We start from the raw sequence: 13,695 nt of genomic DNA, 5'->3' as shown, positions 1-13,695 counted from the left end.
GGCATCCTCTCTCCCATTTCTGAGCCTGCGCCCATTTGGAGTTCCTGTTCCTCTGACCTCTCAGGTCATTTCAAGTGCTTTGTTTTTATTTATTTTTTTCCTTTTTATTTATTTATTTATTTTTTTTCTATAATGATGCATCCAAATAGCAGTTGATCAATATTTGCCACAACAGAGTGCCTGTGATTTGCATAATGGTGTTGTTTTATTCACTTAAGTCTGTTTGTGGCTTTGGTTAACAGAGGGCTGAATCTGTCTTATGTGATGTACATAATCGTTATGTAATGTAGGAACACACTCCTCCGAGTGTACAAATCATGCTGTAAGATGCTGAAGATCTCAGCAGACAGACACACTTCTATTGATTTGAACTTGGATGAGTTCACTGCTAATACTGCTCAGAGTCTGTTCTGTTCTAGTTAAGCTTTGCTGGATTGCAGACAGAATTTGTTTGTTTGGAACAAAAACTAATTTGAGATATGTTTGCTTCGTAGCTCTTAGTTTCAATTAAAGTTCTGAGATTATTTTTTATACATTTTAATATACAGTGTATTAAAAGGGAAATTAAATTACTCAGTAATTACTAGTCATGTTGTTCCAACCCCGTAAGACTTTCGTTAATCTTCACAACACAAATTAAGATATTTTTGATTAAATCTGAGAGCTGGATCACTCCGCCTGAAACCATAGTTTACATTATCGAGTGCACTCATTCAATCCCACAATGCATTGCAATAATGAGTGCACAACCAATGTATGCCCAACTGCTAGAATACCCATAATGCACTGTGTGCTGAATCATCCATCCATCCATTTTGAACTAATGTAGGGAATAGGGAATGAGGGCGATTTTGAACACAGCCCCGAATTCAAGCATTAACAGGTGTGTCCCAATACTTTTGTCCATAAAGTGTATCTCAAAATTGAACAGTACTTGAAAAAACAATGCATTTGCCCGTAGTATCTTGCCTCAAATGTAATGTGTTAATTCTACTGGCAAAACAGCACCCAAGACAATGTGTTGTTGTAGAAGTGCAGCCTGGGTGAGGATGGTAAGATGGACACGAATCTTGCTTGAAATTATGACGTGTACATTTTTATGTAATATGAGAAGACATTTGCTCTGATATTAAAGCACATGTTAATGGATTTGTTTCATAAATTGGCACATTCCAAGAATAGGGCACAGAGTAATCAATGTATGTCTGCAACCATCACATCAGTGACGGGTAAATATCGTTGAAAAGATCGATTGATTGGATTTCATTATTCTATAGCAATTTATTCTATGGCAAGAAATTAATTAATGAAAGTTAATTATTTACTCAATAATTAAACATATTATAGGTTCAAATAAATAGGTGAGTGAGTGAGGGAGTGTTAAAATTGTAAAAATGTAGATTATTTATGTGAAAATGACACTTCTCATTATTATTATGATTTATATATCTCCTTTTTCTTCCTTTTTTTAAAATTATTATGTAAGTCCATTGACACTAGTTTTGTGTTAGTCATGATGTTGTAAATTCTTTTTGGAAACGTAATGCCTCAGCAAATGAGATGTTATGATATTGCTCATTGTGCATTCAGATAGTCTGAATATTTCACAGAAAGCCGTCCTTTATTATTCAGAAGATTTAAAGTTGACTCTGTTTCTATTTCACTGTGTATTTGTGCTCTATGAAGGTTAAAAAAAAACACGGAAGAAAAAACCTAATAGTCCCACATTATTATCCTTTTGTTTTCCAGAAATTATTAATTCAAAGTCCCATCAAACATCACCCCAAATCCATTTCTCAGGTATTCAACCATCCTGTTGTTTGTTAGTCCAACTCCTGTCAATCACAGTGTTGAATTGTGTAACATTATGTTATGTATAGAGTGGTTTATGTCTCTCTCTTTGTTTCTGTGCGTAATGTTTGTCTCTCAGGTGGCGTCAGAAAAGATCCTACGGGCAGGTGAAGTGTTACGAAACACCATTTTGTTCCGAGCACCTCAAATGATCAGAGACAGGAAGTACCACCTAAAAACATACAGGTAAATACAGGTATAATATGCATTTGATATATATATATATAAACTTATATATCCCGCGGCGGTTAAAGTATTATTCTGGTTGCCCAGACAGCAAACTGACATTGAATCAACGTGGAAACGACGTCTCTCATGACATTGAATCAACGTTGATTTTGCTCATCGAATTAACGTTGAACCAACGTCAGACGCGGCATTCTTCAAAGCTAAATGAAAATCGAAAATTGGTTTGCTTTCATAACGTTGAAACAACGTTGATTTCAAGTTGATTTTCCGTTAGTTTTGAAAGAATGACGCGTCTGACGTTGGTTCAACGTTAATTCGATGAGCAAAACAATGTCAGATCAACGTTGTTTCGATGTCATTTTCCACGTTGATTCAATGTCAGTTTGCTATCTGGGAACTGGACTGTTCAGTAAAACGATATGTTATTGCGAATATCATTGTTACTTGTTCATCATTGTGTCACTGTTTTATTCACTGACTTTAGCTAGCTTTTTTTTACGAAGAACAACATAGTGACGAAACGCGGTTTGTCCTTTCAGGGCCACCATAGAAACATGTCGGCGCAAAATGGCTATTTCAATGTAAATTAAATAGATAGAAATGGCTCATTCTAAGGTAATAACATAACGGTTCATTGAGTAAGGTCTTTATACACCACTGAAATCATAGTTATGTATATTATATTGCATTTCAGTCCACAGATCCTCCTAAATATTACACAATGCACCTTTAAGTACAGTAACATAAAAACACTTCGTTACTGTCCACTACTGGTGTTGAGTGGCTTAATGGATTATTTATTTGAAGTATCCTGCGCACCTGTGTTTGTTGTAGGCGGTGCTGTATGGGCACAGAGCTTGTTGATTGGCTGTTACAGCACACTTCCTGTGTGCACTCTCGTGTTCAGGCGGTGGGGATGTGGCAGGTGCTGCTGGAGGAGGGAGTCTTAAACCATGGTGAGTGTGTCATACTCATTCACTTTCAGAGGTCAGTGACTGCTTAAGGAACAACATGTATATACAGGGACGTGCACAGGAATTTTGAGGGGCAGTTGCTCTGACCTGAAAAAAGGGCACACCCCCCTCCTCTCCCCTCACGAGCTATATGAAGGAATATATTCAGTTGAATTTGTCACCTTCCAAATTGCCTTATCTGGCCGTGTTTGTCCAAACGCAATGCCTCATCTTATGGTCTTATTATTATTTATAAAGATTGCAAAATGTCAGAGATGAGACAAATGAGCAAAAGAGTTCCTCATATTGTTGTTTATTGTTTTTTAAATTATTTGTATTTATTTATTTATTTGAAAAGAAATAATCTGGATTGAATGGAAAAACTCGAAAAATTAAAAAACGCTTAGATTTCGGGAAAAAATAAAATACAATCCTTTTTTGCCAATCCTGACCTCCCCCTGGGGCCCTAAGCAAAATTCTGCTAAGGGGCCCTCTACCTGATCTGTGATGCCGTGAGCCATGTAAACCATTTGCCATTGCCACTCAATACCGCCCAATACAATCCTCCCTCCTTTAAACAAAACAGTCAAAGAATAAGTACAACAATATAGAACAGAATGAGGTTCAAACAAACAATATTTACTGAATAAAGCATTTTTATAGAATGTTAAGATAACAAGTGAATATTAACGTAAACATAAATAAGAAGAAAATAATAAAAGTACAACCCTGAACTTTGGCTTTAGGGATTAATTTTGGTTCACTCTACAGCCTGGGTATTTTTGGAATCAGTAGCTTTTTATTTTTTTTATGCATGTTGAAGTAAATCTTGATTTATGGTTATTTACTGAGGGATTTGCATTCATATTGACCAGAATGTCCAGCTAATCATCATTTTAAATTCAATATAGCCTATAAATCAATAGTCAATCAATGTCAAATTGCCAATATCTTGCATAATTAGTGCAGTTGTTTAGAGTTTTTAACTACACTGAGACTAGATAATCAGTGTCTTTATAATGTGTACTTTGATTGGGAGTGCCATCATTCACGTATTGTACAGTATTTCTGGTCTCCACGTTTCTGCTTGAAAAATGCAAGTTTCATTTCGTGCACGCGCATATGAACGCAACAGACGCGACGCGGTTATGTTTACCGAGATGCAGTAAACAAACACTGTTGTTGCACTTTGTCGTTTATCAAAAACAAAACGTAATAAATAATGGTATTTTTTACTCTCACTTTTGTCAGGCAAAAAGTGATGCAAGAGCACTGCCCAGTTAGCAAGACCAAAAACCATCAAACTTTGCTGACATCAAACTAGAGAGGAGAGAACACAAGTTTACCTGACTGCTGTTCCCGCAATTCACTCTCATGTTTTTCTTCTTCCTCTTTTCGTGACGAGAAGGATAGTTTCGCTTCATTTTGTCATGGACTTCGTGCACATTAATTAGCGCGCGACACGAGATGGAGGCGCGGCCTGAGTAATTTGCGATGCTTACCATACGCACCGGTCGCGTGCAGTCTATGGTCGCGTGCGGCACTGCAGCCACGTAAACAGTTTGACTTTCACTTTCAGTGCCCGAATGGAAGTAAATGAGGCTTTGCGATTTTTATATTATTTTTTTGTCTAGGCCTACGTGAAATTCTACATCCATTGTAGCCTACGATTTTTTTTTTCCTCGGAAGGGCAACCTGAGTCGAGAAGGGCATATGGGCAGTTGCCCGGGCAACCTGAGCAACCCCCCTGTGCACGTCCCTGTGTATATATATATATATACACTCACCTAAAGCATTATTAGGAGCACCTGTTCAATTTCTCATTAATGCAATTATCTAGTCAACCAATCACATGGCAGTTGTTTCAGTGCATTTAGGGGTGTGGACCTGGTCAAGACAATCTCCTGAACTCCAAACTGAATGTCAGAATGGGAAAGAAAGGGGATTTAGGCAATTTTGAGCGTGGCATGGTTGTTGGTGTCTGAGTATTTCACAATCTGCTCAGTTACTGGGATTTTCACACACAAACCATTTCTAGGGTTTACAAAGAATGGTGTGAAAAGGGAAAAACATCCAGTATGCGACAGTCCTGTGGGCGAAAATGCCTTGTTGATGCTAGAGGTCAGAGGAGAATGGGCCGACTGATTCAAGCTCATAGAAGAGCAACTTTGACTGAAATAACCACTCGTTACAACCGAGGTATGCAGCAAAGACACACACAACCTTGAGGCGGATGGGCTACAACAGCAGAAGACCCCACCGGGTACCACTCATCTCCACTACAAATAGGAAAAAGAGGTGACAATTTGCAAGAGCTCACCAAAATTGGACAGTTGAAGACTGGAAAAATGTTGCCTGGTCTGATGAGTCTCGATTTCTGTTGAACATTCAGATGGTAAAGTCAGAATTTGGCGTAAACAGAATGAGAACATGGATCCATCATGCCTTGTTACCACTGTGCAGGCTGGTGGTGGTGGTGTTATGGTGTGGGGGATGTTTTCTTGGCACACTTAAGGCCCCTTAGTGCCAATTGGGCATCGTTTAAATGCCATGGCCTACCTGAGCATTGTTTCTGACCATGTCCATCCCTTAATGGCCACCATGTCCATCCTCTGATGGCTACTTCCAGCAGGATAATGCATCATGTCACAAAGCTCGAATCATTTCATATTGGTTTCTTGGACATGACAATGAGTTGACTGTACTAAAATGGCCCCCACAGTCACCAGATCCCAATAGAGCATCTTTGGGATGTGGTGGAACGGGAGCTTCGTGTCCTGGATGTTCATCCCACAAATCTCCATCAACTGCAAGATGCTATCCTATCAATATGGGCCAACATTTCTAAAGAATGCTTTCAGCACTTTGTTGAATCAACGCCACGTAGAATTAAGGCAGTTCTGAAGGAGAAAGGGGGTCAAACACAGTCTTAGGATGGTGTTCCTAATAATCCTTTAGGTGAGTGATATATGACCACAAAACAGTTTGGACATTATAAATGTGATATGGTTGAATGTTTTTCTTTGTTTAATGGTTGATTTGTTCTTTGTGGTTCCTGTTCGGTGCTTTTCTGCAGTGGACCAGGAGCTGAGTTTCCAAGATAAGTATTTGTTTTATCGGTTCCTGGACGATGAGACAGAGGAGGCACCCCTCCCCAATGAGGAAGAGCAGAAAGAGAGTGACGAAGAACTGCAGGACACCCTTCTGCTCCTCTCTCAGATCGGACCTGACGCCCATCTAAGAATGATCCTGCGGAAACTGTACGTTCTTCCTCGGAAACATCAGCGCCTGCTAATATGAGTCATTACGTCCCCCCGAGGACTCTGGGCTATAAAGAGAAGTGCCTCCCCGTGATCTGATCTGTATCTGCCACTGTTTGGCTGCTTTCCTACGAACTTCTCCACAATTCTCCAAAGACAGATTAGACTTTTATATGCATGCTGTAACTGAAGCAGAGACCTTTTAAATGTCCTGGATGATGTAACATCTGCACTAGGACCTTTTTAGGACAAATTTGATCCACAAAAACTTTTTTAAATGTCAGAATAAGTTCCTAAGTCATTACTGCCCGATGACATCATTGTCCTTTCTGCTCTTCTCTGCAGGCCCGGCCAGAGGACAGTAGATGACTTGGAGATCATTTACGAGGAGCTGCTGCATATTAAAGCCTTATCACATCTCTCCACCACTGTAAGTCCACATAATGGCCTTATACACAGTGTCTGGACTGACAACCGCATTTAACTACAGGAGTGAGTCCCCTGTGTGAACTGAACACGACTCACTCCCGAAACTGTGATGATTGATGATTTTAACTAAAGCACAGTTTTGTTGATGCTTGTAGGCTGCTTCACAAAGTTGCGTTTTTGGGCATTGTTGTTAAGCCTTGCCTCATAAAGCAATCGAGTTTATTGAGTTATTAAAGGGGTCATATAATGGTACATGCACTTTTTATCACCTGATATGTTTTTCCGTGCCTCAAATCAAGCCGGTCGACCGTGTGACCCCTCCCACTACTGTTGATTGACAGCAGCATTTCAACACAGCCCTGAGCGACCTGTCATCATTGTCCGCCATTGTTGAAACGCGGGAGCAGATTAGAGTGCTGATGTGACGACGTCACTTTGTAGGAAAACTCGGAAGCTAGCGCCGCATGGGTTACCTCGATCGAAAAGCTATGAATTTTTCCCATAGACTTTTGGAAAATCGCAAAAAATTTGTTGTGGCCCTTATACGTTTAATCCAAAAGTTAATCCAAAATTTATAAATTTTGAAGCCTATATAAAGTTTTTGAAAAAACACAAGCAGACACAATAAAGTTTAAAAAACCACAAGCAGATTATAACTGTGTGTTTTATGTCATAGACAGTCCCTCCAGAAAAACGCGATTATGCGATCGCTGAATTCAACCAAAATCCGCATATTTATGCGGGGGCCGCATTTTTTCAAATACGCCGCGCTTTCGCCGCATAAATTGCCGATTTCCGTGCAAAATATGAGGGGTTTGCATGATTTCATAATCCTCGCATTTTCGTTGCAAAAAAGTCACATATATCTTGGCAGAAAGTTGAAAAATGTTGTGTTTGCCTCACACAAGAGCAGCCATTTCCCCCTGTTTCCATGGGAACGTTATGAAGTGACGCAATTACGTGACGGGATAGCTCACAGCTGAAGTTATTGCAGAGGCCAGACAGACTCACGGAGGCGATTGACATCTCACAAATCGAACACGTATAACTGTCTGTCACACGTTCTACCGTCACATCGTTACTTAATAAACAACATAAGATAAAAGAATCAGCATCAAATAGAAATTAGCCGCACACATGGGGTGTTTGAGGCGCACATATAACACTGCAGACAATTCAATAGGGAGCGCGCAGCTCTTAAATGGGCCACACCTTATTTACACTCGTTATAGTCTGAAATAAAACAAGATGAGAAATTAAACATTCCCAGCACTTTCTATGATGTAGTATGCTTGCTTATCAAAGGAAGTATTAAGAAATGACTCTTTACATTAAGGTAGTAGCCTAGTGAGAACAGGGAGTTGGGGGAATCACTTTTTTTCTCTTTTTCATCAAACTGCAGTTTTTGCAATTTCCCGCAATTTTTGCAAATTCCCGCAATTTTTGCAAGTTTCCGCAATTTTTGCAAGTTCCCGCAATTTAATCGCATAAAATTGCATAAATATCCCGCATATTTTTAAAGAAAACGGGCCGCGTAATTAAGGATTTTTGCCCGCAACAATCACAAAAAAACTCTGTTTTTCTGGAAGGACTGCATAGATCAAAGCGTGAAAATATTTAGAGGCTTTATTCACCACAAACCTTATTTCAGGTGATTTAGCAAAAACCCATTCAAAAATCCCATAGGCTTTAGAGCGAGGGAACCGTAGTGCTAAAATGCGAACTCACTTCCGCGTTTTGGCGTACAGAGTGACGTCGTAACTTCGGCACCCTATGGCATCTAAGCGACTGTGGTGTTCGAAACACAGTCATTTCGATGTTCCTACACTCTAAAAAATGCTGGGTCGTTTTAAACCAATTTTGGGTCAAATATGGACAAACTCAAACATTGGTTTAAAAATGTAACTTAAATGTAACCCAATGGCTGGGTTTGTCCATATTTGACCCAAAATTGGGTTAAAACAAAAACAACCCAGCATTTTTTAGAGTGTAAATCCGAACCGCTGAAGACACAGGGGCTGAGTTTTGTTTTCGAAGGGTATAGTCACCATGAGCAACGTCAATGCTTTCATGTTTGCGCGATTCACGAATCTTTTCTCACCAGACTGCTTTATAAACGAGGGTCGGACTCAGTATAAAGCTGGTTTTGCTAAGAAGCTTCTCCTGAAAAAAGAAACGGTAACTATTCGTGTCCCTGCTGCGCCTCCAGAAGAAGTGAGTGTAAAATTGTATATTTTATATTAATCTTTGCAAATCGCGTGCACGCTTCACGATGAATGCGGCTAAGGTTTACACTCAGGGTACATTTTGGCATGTTTTCTATGTGACATTCTCAATATAATTCATAATCCCATGTTTATAATGAACAACACGTTATGGTTACTGAGTACGTACATCAGTAAGCACATAGCGTTCGTACTTTTCAATAAGTTACTCTAACGTTATCCTGCCAGTGCACAAAGATAGATCAAAGTGACATTACGTTCACCAACCATTCAGAAATGTCCTGTTCGAGGCTTAATTGTCGAACTTCTTTGGGCCGCCATCTTGTTCCGGGTCCGATTCCGGTTCAAACTGATATGATTGCACAGATGTGTCCTTAGAGACTCCCGCTGCCATTCTCTCACCAAAATATACCCTCAACTGTTGTCAAGGCAACACTCCACGTGCGTTCTGGTGAAAACGCCCACAGAACAGAGGGGCGGAGAGAGCAAAGCTCATTATCATTTAAAGGCATATGCACTGAAACGGCGTGCTGAAAACAGGGCTGTTTTTGACTAGGTAAAAATTGTGTTTTCTTACAATACTAACGAGAATTTTAAATTAAAGTATACTACAAACTTGTCATTTAGACCATAAAGAATCAAATTAACTTGTATGAAAATGGCATTATATGACCCCTTTAAGTGAGCAGGTGCGGTCGCAACATTTTGGTTTTATTTTCAGCATAAAGCATTTTAGGCTTGTTCTTGTTTGCTGTTTTCCTAGCAAGACCTGGCAACACGAATGAGTCAAGGCTCATATCACTGTGAAAGTGATTTATTACACTGCACATACAGATGAGAGACACATCTGTAATACTTCATAAACAACTAGCTGTTTAGTTTAGAGTTTATTGGGTTGTAGAACAGAACAGGATTGAAAGTGCCATGTGAAGGCCAAGTTTGTTAACCCATACTTGGAATTTTTTTTTCTGCATTTAACCCATCCAAGTTAGTGCACACACATTAGGAGGAGTAGTGAGTAGTAAACATACACTGCACACTATGGACACCATTTTGCTGCGGCGCCCGGGGAGCGATTGGGGGTTTGGTGCCTTGAGAATCGAACCCACAACCTTCGAATTACCAGTCTGACTCCATTAGGCCACGACTGCTTGTATCGGATTTAACTGCAGTGTGGCCTATATGAGGTTAGTTAGAGGAAATTAGATTTGTATGCACACATAAAGAACAATATAGGCAAACATGAAAATTCTATCATCACCTGTAACACTTTTTCTTTTGTGCAAACTGATTCTGTTCATCTCCATAAAGGACAAAAAAGAAGCCCACCCATGCTCCTGTGAAAAAGAAGTGCCCTTTATTATATTAAATGTGCAATTTTAGTGTGCTTCATTTGTTTTTTTTAAAGAGCACATAAAACATGTATAAAAGTACTGTATAAAAAACTGTACTTTGGGATCATATATTTTTTTAAAGAAATAAAAGGCCACTTAAAAGTGCACTTTGTAGTAGTCAAATTAAACTTTTACATTAAAGTACATTTTACTTTATTGTTATTTTAACTACAGTGCATTATTTGATACTAATTTTAAAGTTAATATATTTTTTTAAATGTATTTTATTGCAACAGCATCATTACAAATGTGAAATTTCTAGCATCAAGCATTCATATAAATAAGGGCTGTCAAGCGATTAATCGCATCCAAAATAAAAGTTTGTGTTTAAATAATATATGTGGGTGCACTGTGTATAATAATTTTATATATATAAATACACACACATGCTTGTATATATTTAGGAAATATTTTCTGTATATAGATTTATATATAATTTATATAAATATTTTATATATAAATAATTTTCTGTCTTAAATATACATGCAAGTGTATATATATATACAGTATATATATATATACAGTATATATACAATATAATTATGTAAACACAAACTTTTATTTTGGATGCGATTAATCACTTGACAGCTCTAATATATTTTAGTTCACTGTAAATGATTGTCAATACATTCAACTGTACAATTTAACCCTATTCTGTATATCCTAAATATATATATATATAAAATATATCCTAAATATATATCCTATATATATAAAATATATCCTAAATATATATCCTATATATATAAAATATATCCTAAATATAATGTACTTAAGTTCTACCTTTTTTTAATTTAATTATAGTTAAAATGCAGTCAAGTGTCTGAAAACATTATTTTTGGTTCACACTTAATTATATCCATAAGTACTCTTTATAAGTGTATTATAGTGAGATAGTGTTTTCACAAGTCTATTACAGTTCAAGTCTTCTGAAGTCAGCTTGTGTGAAGTCATTATTCTCTGAAAAAGCCAGATTTGACTTCATTAAAGATATATGCAAGAACGAACAATGTCAATAACATCAAACCTGGTGTGGCGTTTCTTGACACATGTGAATGTACCAGAATGTGATATAAATGGTGTGATTTTCAGCAAATAATGAAGAATTTATGTCTGTTTCTTACATTGGGATCTTCTCCTTTTGTGTTTCTTCATGAATAGCACGCTGAGCATTAATGTGTGCACTGTTAAAAATGTCCTCCGCTTTGAAATAAAGCTTTTTTTATTAATTGCAGGGTGTGTTTCATCTGTAATATAGAGTCTATTGTGCTCTCTTTGCTCCTCAGGTGAAGAGGGAACTAGCTGGTGTTCTGATATTTGAGTCGCACGCAAAAGCAGGCACAGTGTGTAAGTGATTACACGATTACACCACGTACAGTACATGCTAACTTCTCAAACTTACGTCGAACCGTAGAGAAACAAACAGATTTAAATGTCTGCTGGTAGTCTGATAAATGTTTCTGTGCTATTATAATCAGACAGGTTTCATGCTGATTATTGATCTGTTCTGTTCCTAGTGTTTAATCAAGGGGAAGAGGGGACGTCATGGTACATCATCCTGAAGGGCTCCGTTAACGTGGTGATCTATGGAAAGGTCAGACTAGTAATTCCCTACTAATGCTTTACATTCAACAGACTAATTAAGTGTTTAATGTGTGAGAATGCTGGCCAGTATTGACTCTCAAACCAGTTATAGTACCAGGAAAGTGTGCGTGTGCTAATTCCATATGTTCTCAGGAGTGTTTGCTGGTCTGTCTGGCTGTGTTTAGATGACGTGTGTGTTTGCAGGGTGTAGTCTGTACGTTGCATGAGGGAGATGACTTCGGGAAGCTGGCTCTGGTGAACGACGCTCCTCGAGCAGCGTCTATCGTACTGAGAGAGGACAACTGCCACTTCCTGAGAGTGGACAAAGAAGACTTCAACAGGATCCTCAGGGTGTGTGCTTCATTACTAATGGCCTAGTACTTCAACTTCAACTTTATTTCAGTTAGTTGCCAGAGCAACATTTCTATTGTTTATTTTTTAAGTTTTTATCTAATATTTTATTTATTTAACAATATATATTATAATATATTTATATATATTTATATACTGTATATTAAAATATATATAAAATATTTGAACAATAACAACTTTATAGTGCTATTTTTAGAACTATTGGAAATGTATTCAGGATTTAGCATTAAGCTTTGTATTAGTAGAAAACCTGTAGTATTTTCGTATTTTCAAATTTCGCATTTTCAAATGATTTATGTATTTTTTGTCTGGAAAAAAATCCTCAGATGACGCAAATATCGGCATTTTGCGTCATCAGAGGATTTTTTGTTCAGAGGCTAAAGACTACAGTCAGTAGTAGGGTCTGTCCCGCATGTCCTCAACCCGCCCATAGAGGGCGATCTCACTCACAGAATGAACACATAGTGTCGGCCATCTTTCATTGGAAGCTAAGATAGCAGGCTCTTGTTCGTGGTTACCATCCTATTTTTCCCGCACATGTCCGGCTGTCGATGTCCGCGATTCAGCTTTTGCTTTCTGCAGTCGCCATTCATTGTTTACATGCACACTTTTGTTTCAATCTAACTGAATTCATTGTGATTGGTGAATCTGAATGTAGTGTTTACATGAACGCTAAACAAGTGATCGGTTGATGTGCGTTTTAACATGTGCGTCTCACAGGTGTCACTCATTGGTAATCACGCGCGGTTCTCCCGCGGCCCTCACTCGTCCCGCTCGCCACAGTAAACATAATGAATGGCGACCGTAGAACGCAAAAGCCGAATCCCGGACATTTTGGGCGATCTCGAAACACATTTTCGGGCACACTCATCACGGAGACTCACTAGTAGCCTAGACTTGTTGTTTAACGACTGCGCTCTGTTACCGGTAGGCGTGGCCTCCTAGGGCAGCGAAGCAAGTGCATTCTGGGAGTTGTTGTCTTTCATCCACATAAACCAAAAATACATTTTCTGGTTTTTCTCAGTCTAGAAAGCTCCAAATTCAAAAATAATTTCACATTTCTTTTACATAAATGACCTGTTTTAAATACACATTCATCTTTCCAGAGGTGAAGTATCCCTTTAATATTTTAAATTAGATTTTTTTTTCTGTCTTCATTTCTTTTTTTCTTTCTTTTTTTCCATTTTTATTAGTTTTAATATTTCCTCTAATATGTAGTTATATAGTTTGTATTTATCAGTTTTAGTTAATTCAGTTTAATTCAAATTTAGTTTCATTTAATTTAGTTCAATCAAAATAAATCAAATGAGAAATGTTGCCATGGCAGCAAAGTTAATGATAATAACCCTGGTATCTAAATATACATTTTTCTACAAACATAAATCTTTTATTATCCTTTTTTATAAATCTTTTTATAAAAATAAATAAATACAGATTT

At 37.9% G+C, this 13,695-nt stretch overlaps 1 protein-coding gene across 3 annotated transcripts in view; it reads left to right on the top strand.

Moving 5' to 3' along the window:
• Window positions 1-13,695, top strand: part of rapgef4a (Rap guanine nucleotide exchange factor 4a) — a 94,798-nt gene that overhangs the window by 56,234 nt on the left and 24,869 nt on the right. For 2 of the 3 annotated variants that reach the window (XM_039647260.2, XM_089132989.1), the window contains 8 exons: window positions 1,750-1,800; window positions 1,931-2,037; window positions 2,875-2,996; window positions 6,070-6,253; window positions 6,599-6,683; window positions 11,588-11,648; window positions 11,819-11,895; window positions 12,090-12,236. In XM_039647260.2, coding sequence (XP_039503194.2) covers window positions 1,750-1,800; window positions 1,931-2,037; window positions 2,875-2,996; window positions 6,070-6,253; window positions 6,599-6,683; window positions 11,588-11,648; window positions 11,819-11,895; window positions 12,090-12,236 — 834 coding nt within the window. The remainder of the gene's footprint in view (window positions 1-1,749; window positions 1,801-1,930; window positions 2,038-2,874; window positions 2,997-6,069; window positions 6,254-6,598; window positions 6,684-11,587; window positions 11,649-11,818; window positions 11,896-12,089; window positions 12,237-13,695) is intronic. The other variant, XM_039647262.2, reaches the window with a different exon arrangement.

Source organism: Pimephales promelas, chromosome 7 (genome assembly GCF_988280905.1).
Source record: "Pimephales promelas chromosome 7, fPimPro1.hap1.1, whole genome shotgun sequence".
In the NCBI taxonomy this organism is placed as follows: Eukaryota; Metazoa; Chordata; class Actinopteri; order Cypriniformes; family Leuciscidae; genus Pimephales; species Pimephales promelas.
Note: the sequence above shows the minus strand (reverse complement) of the source record. Positions and strands in the feature narration are given on the sequence as shown.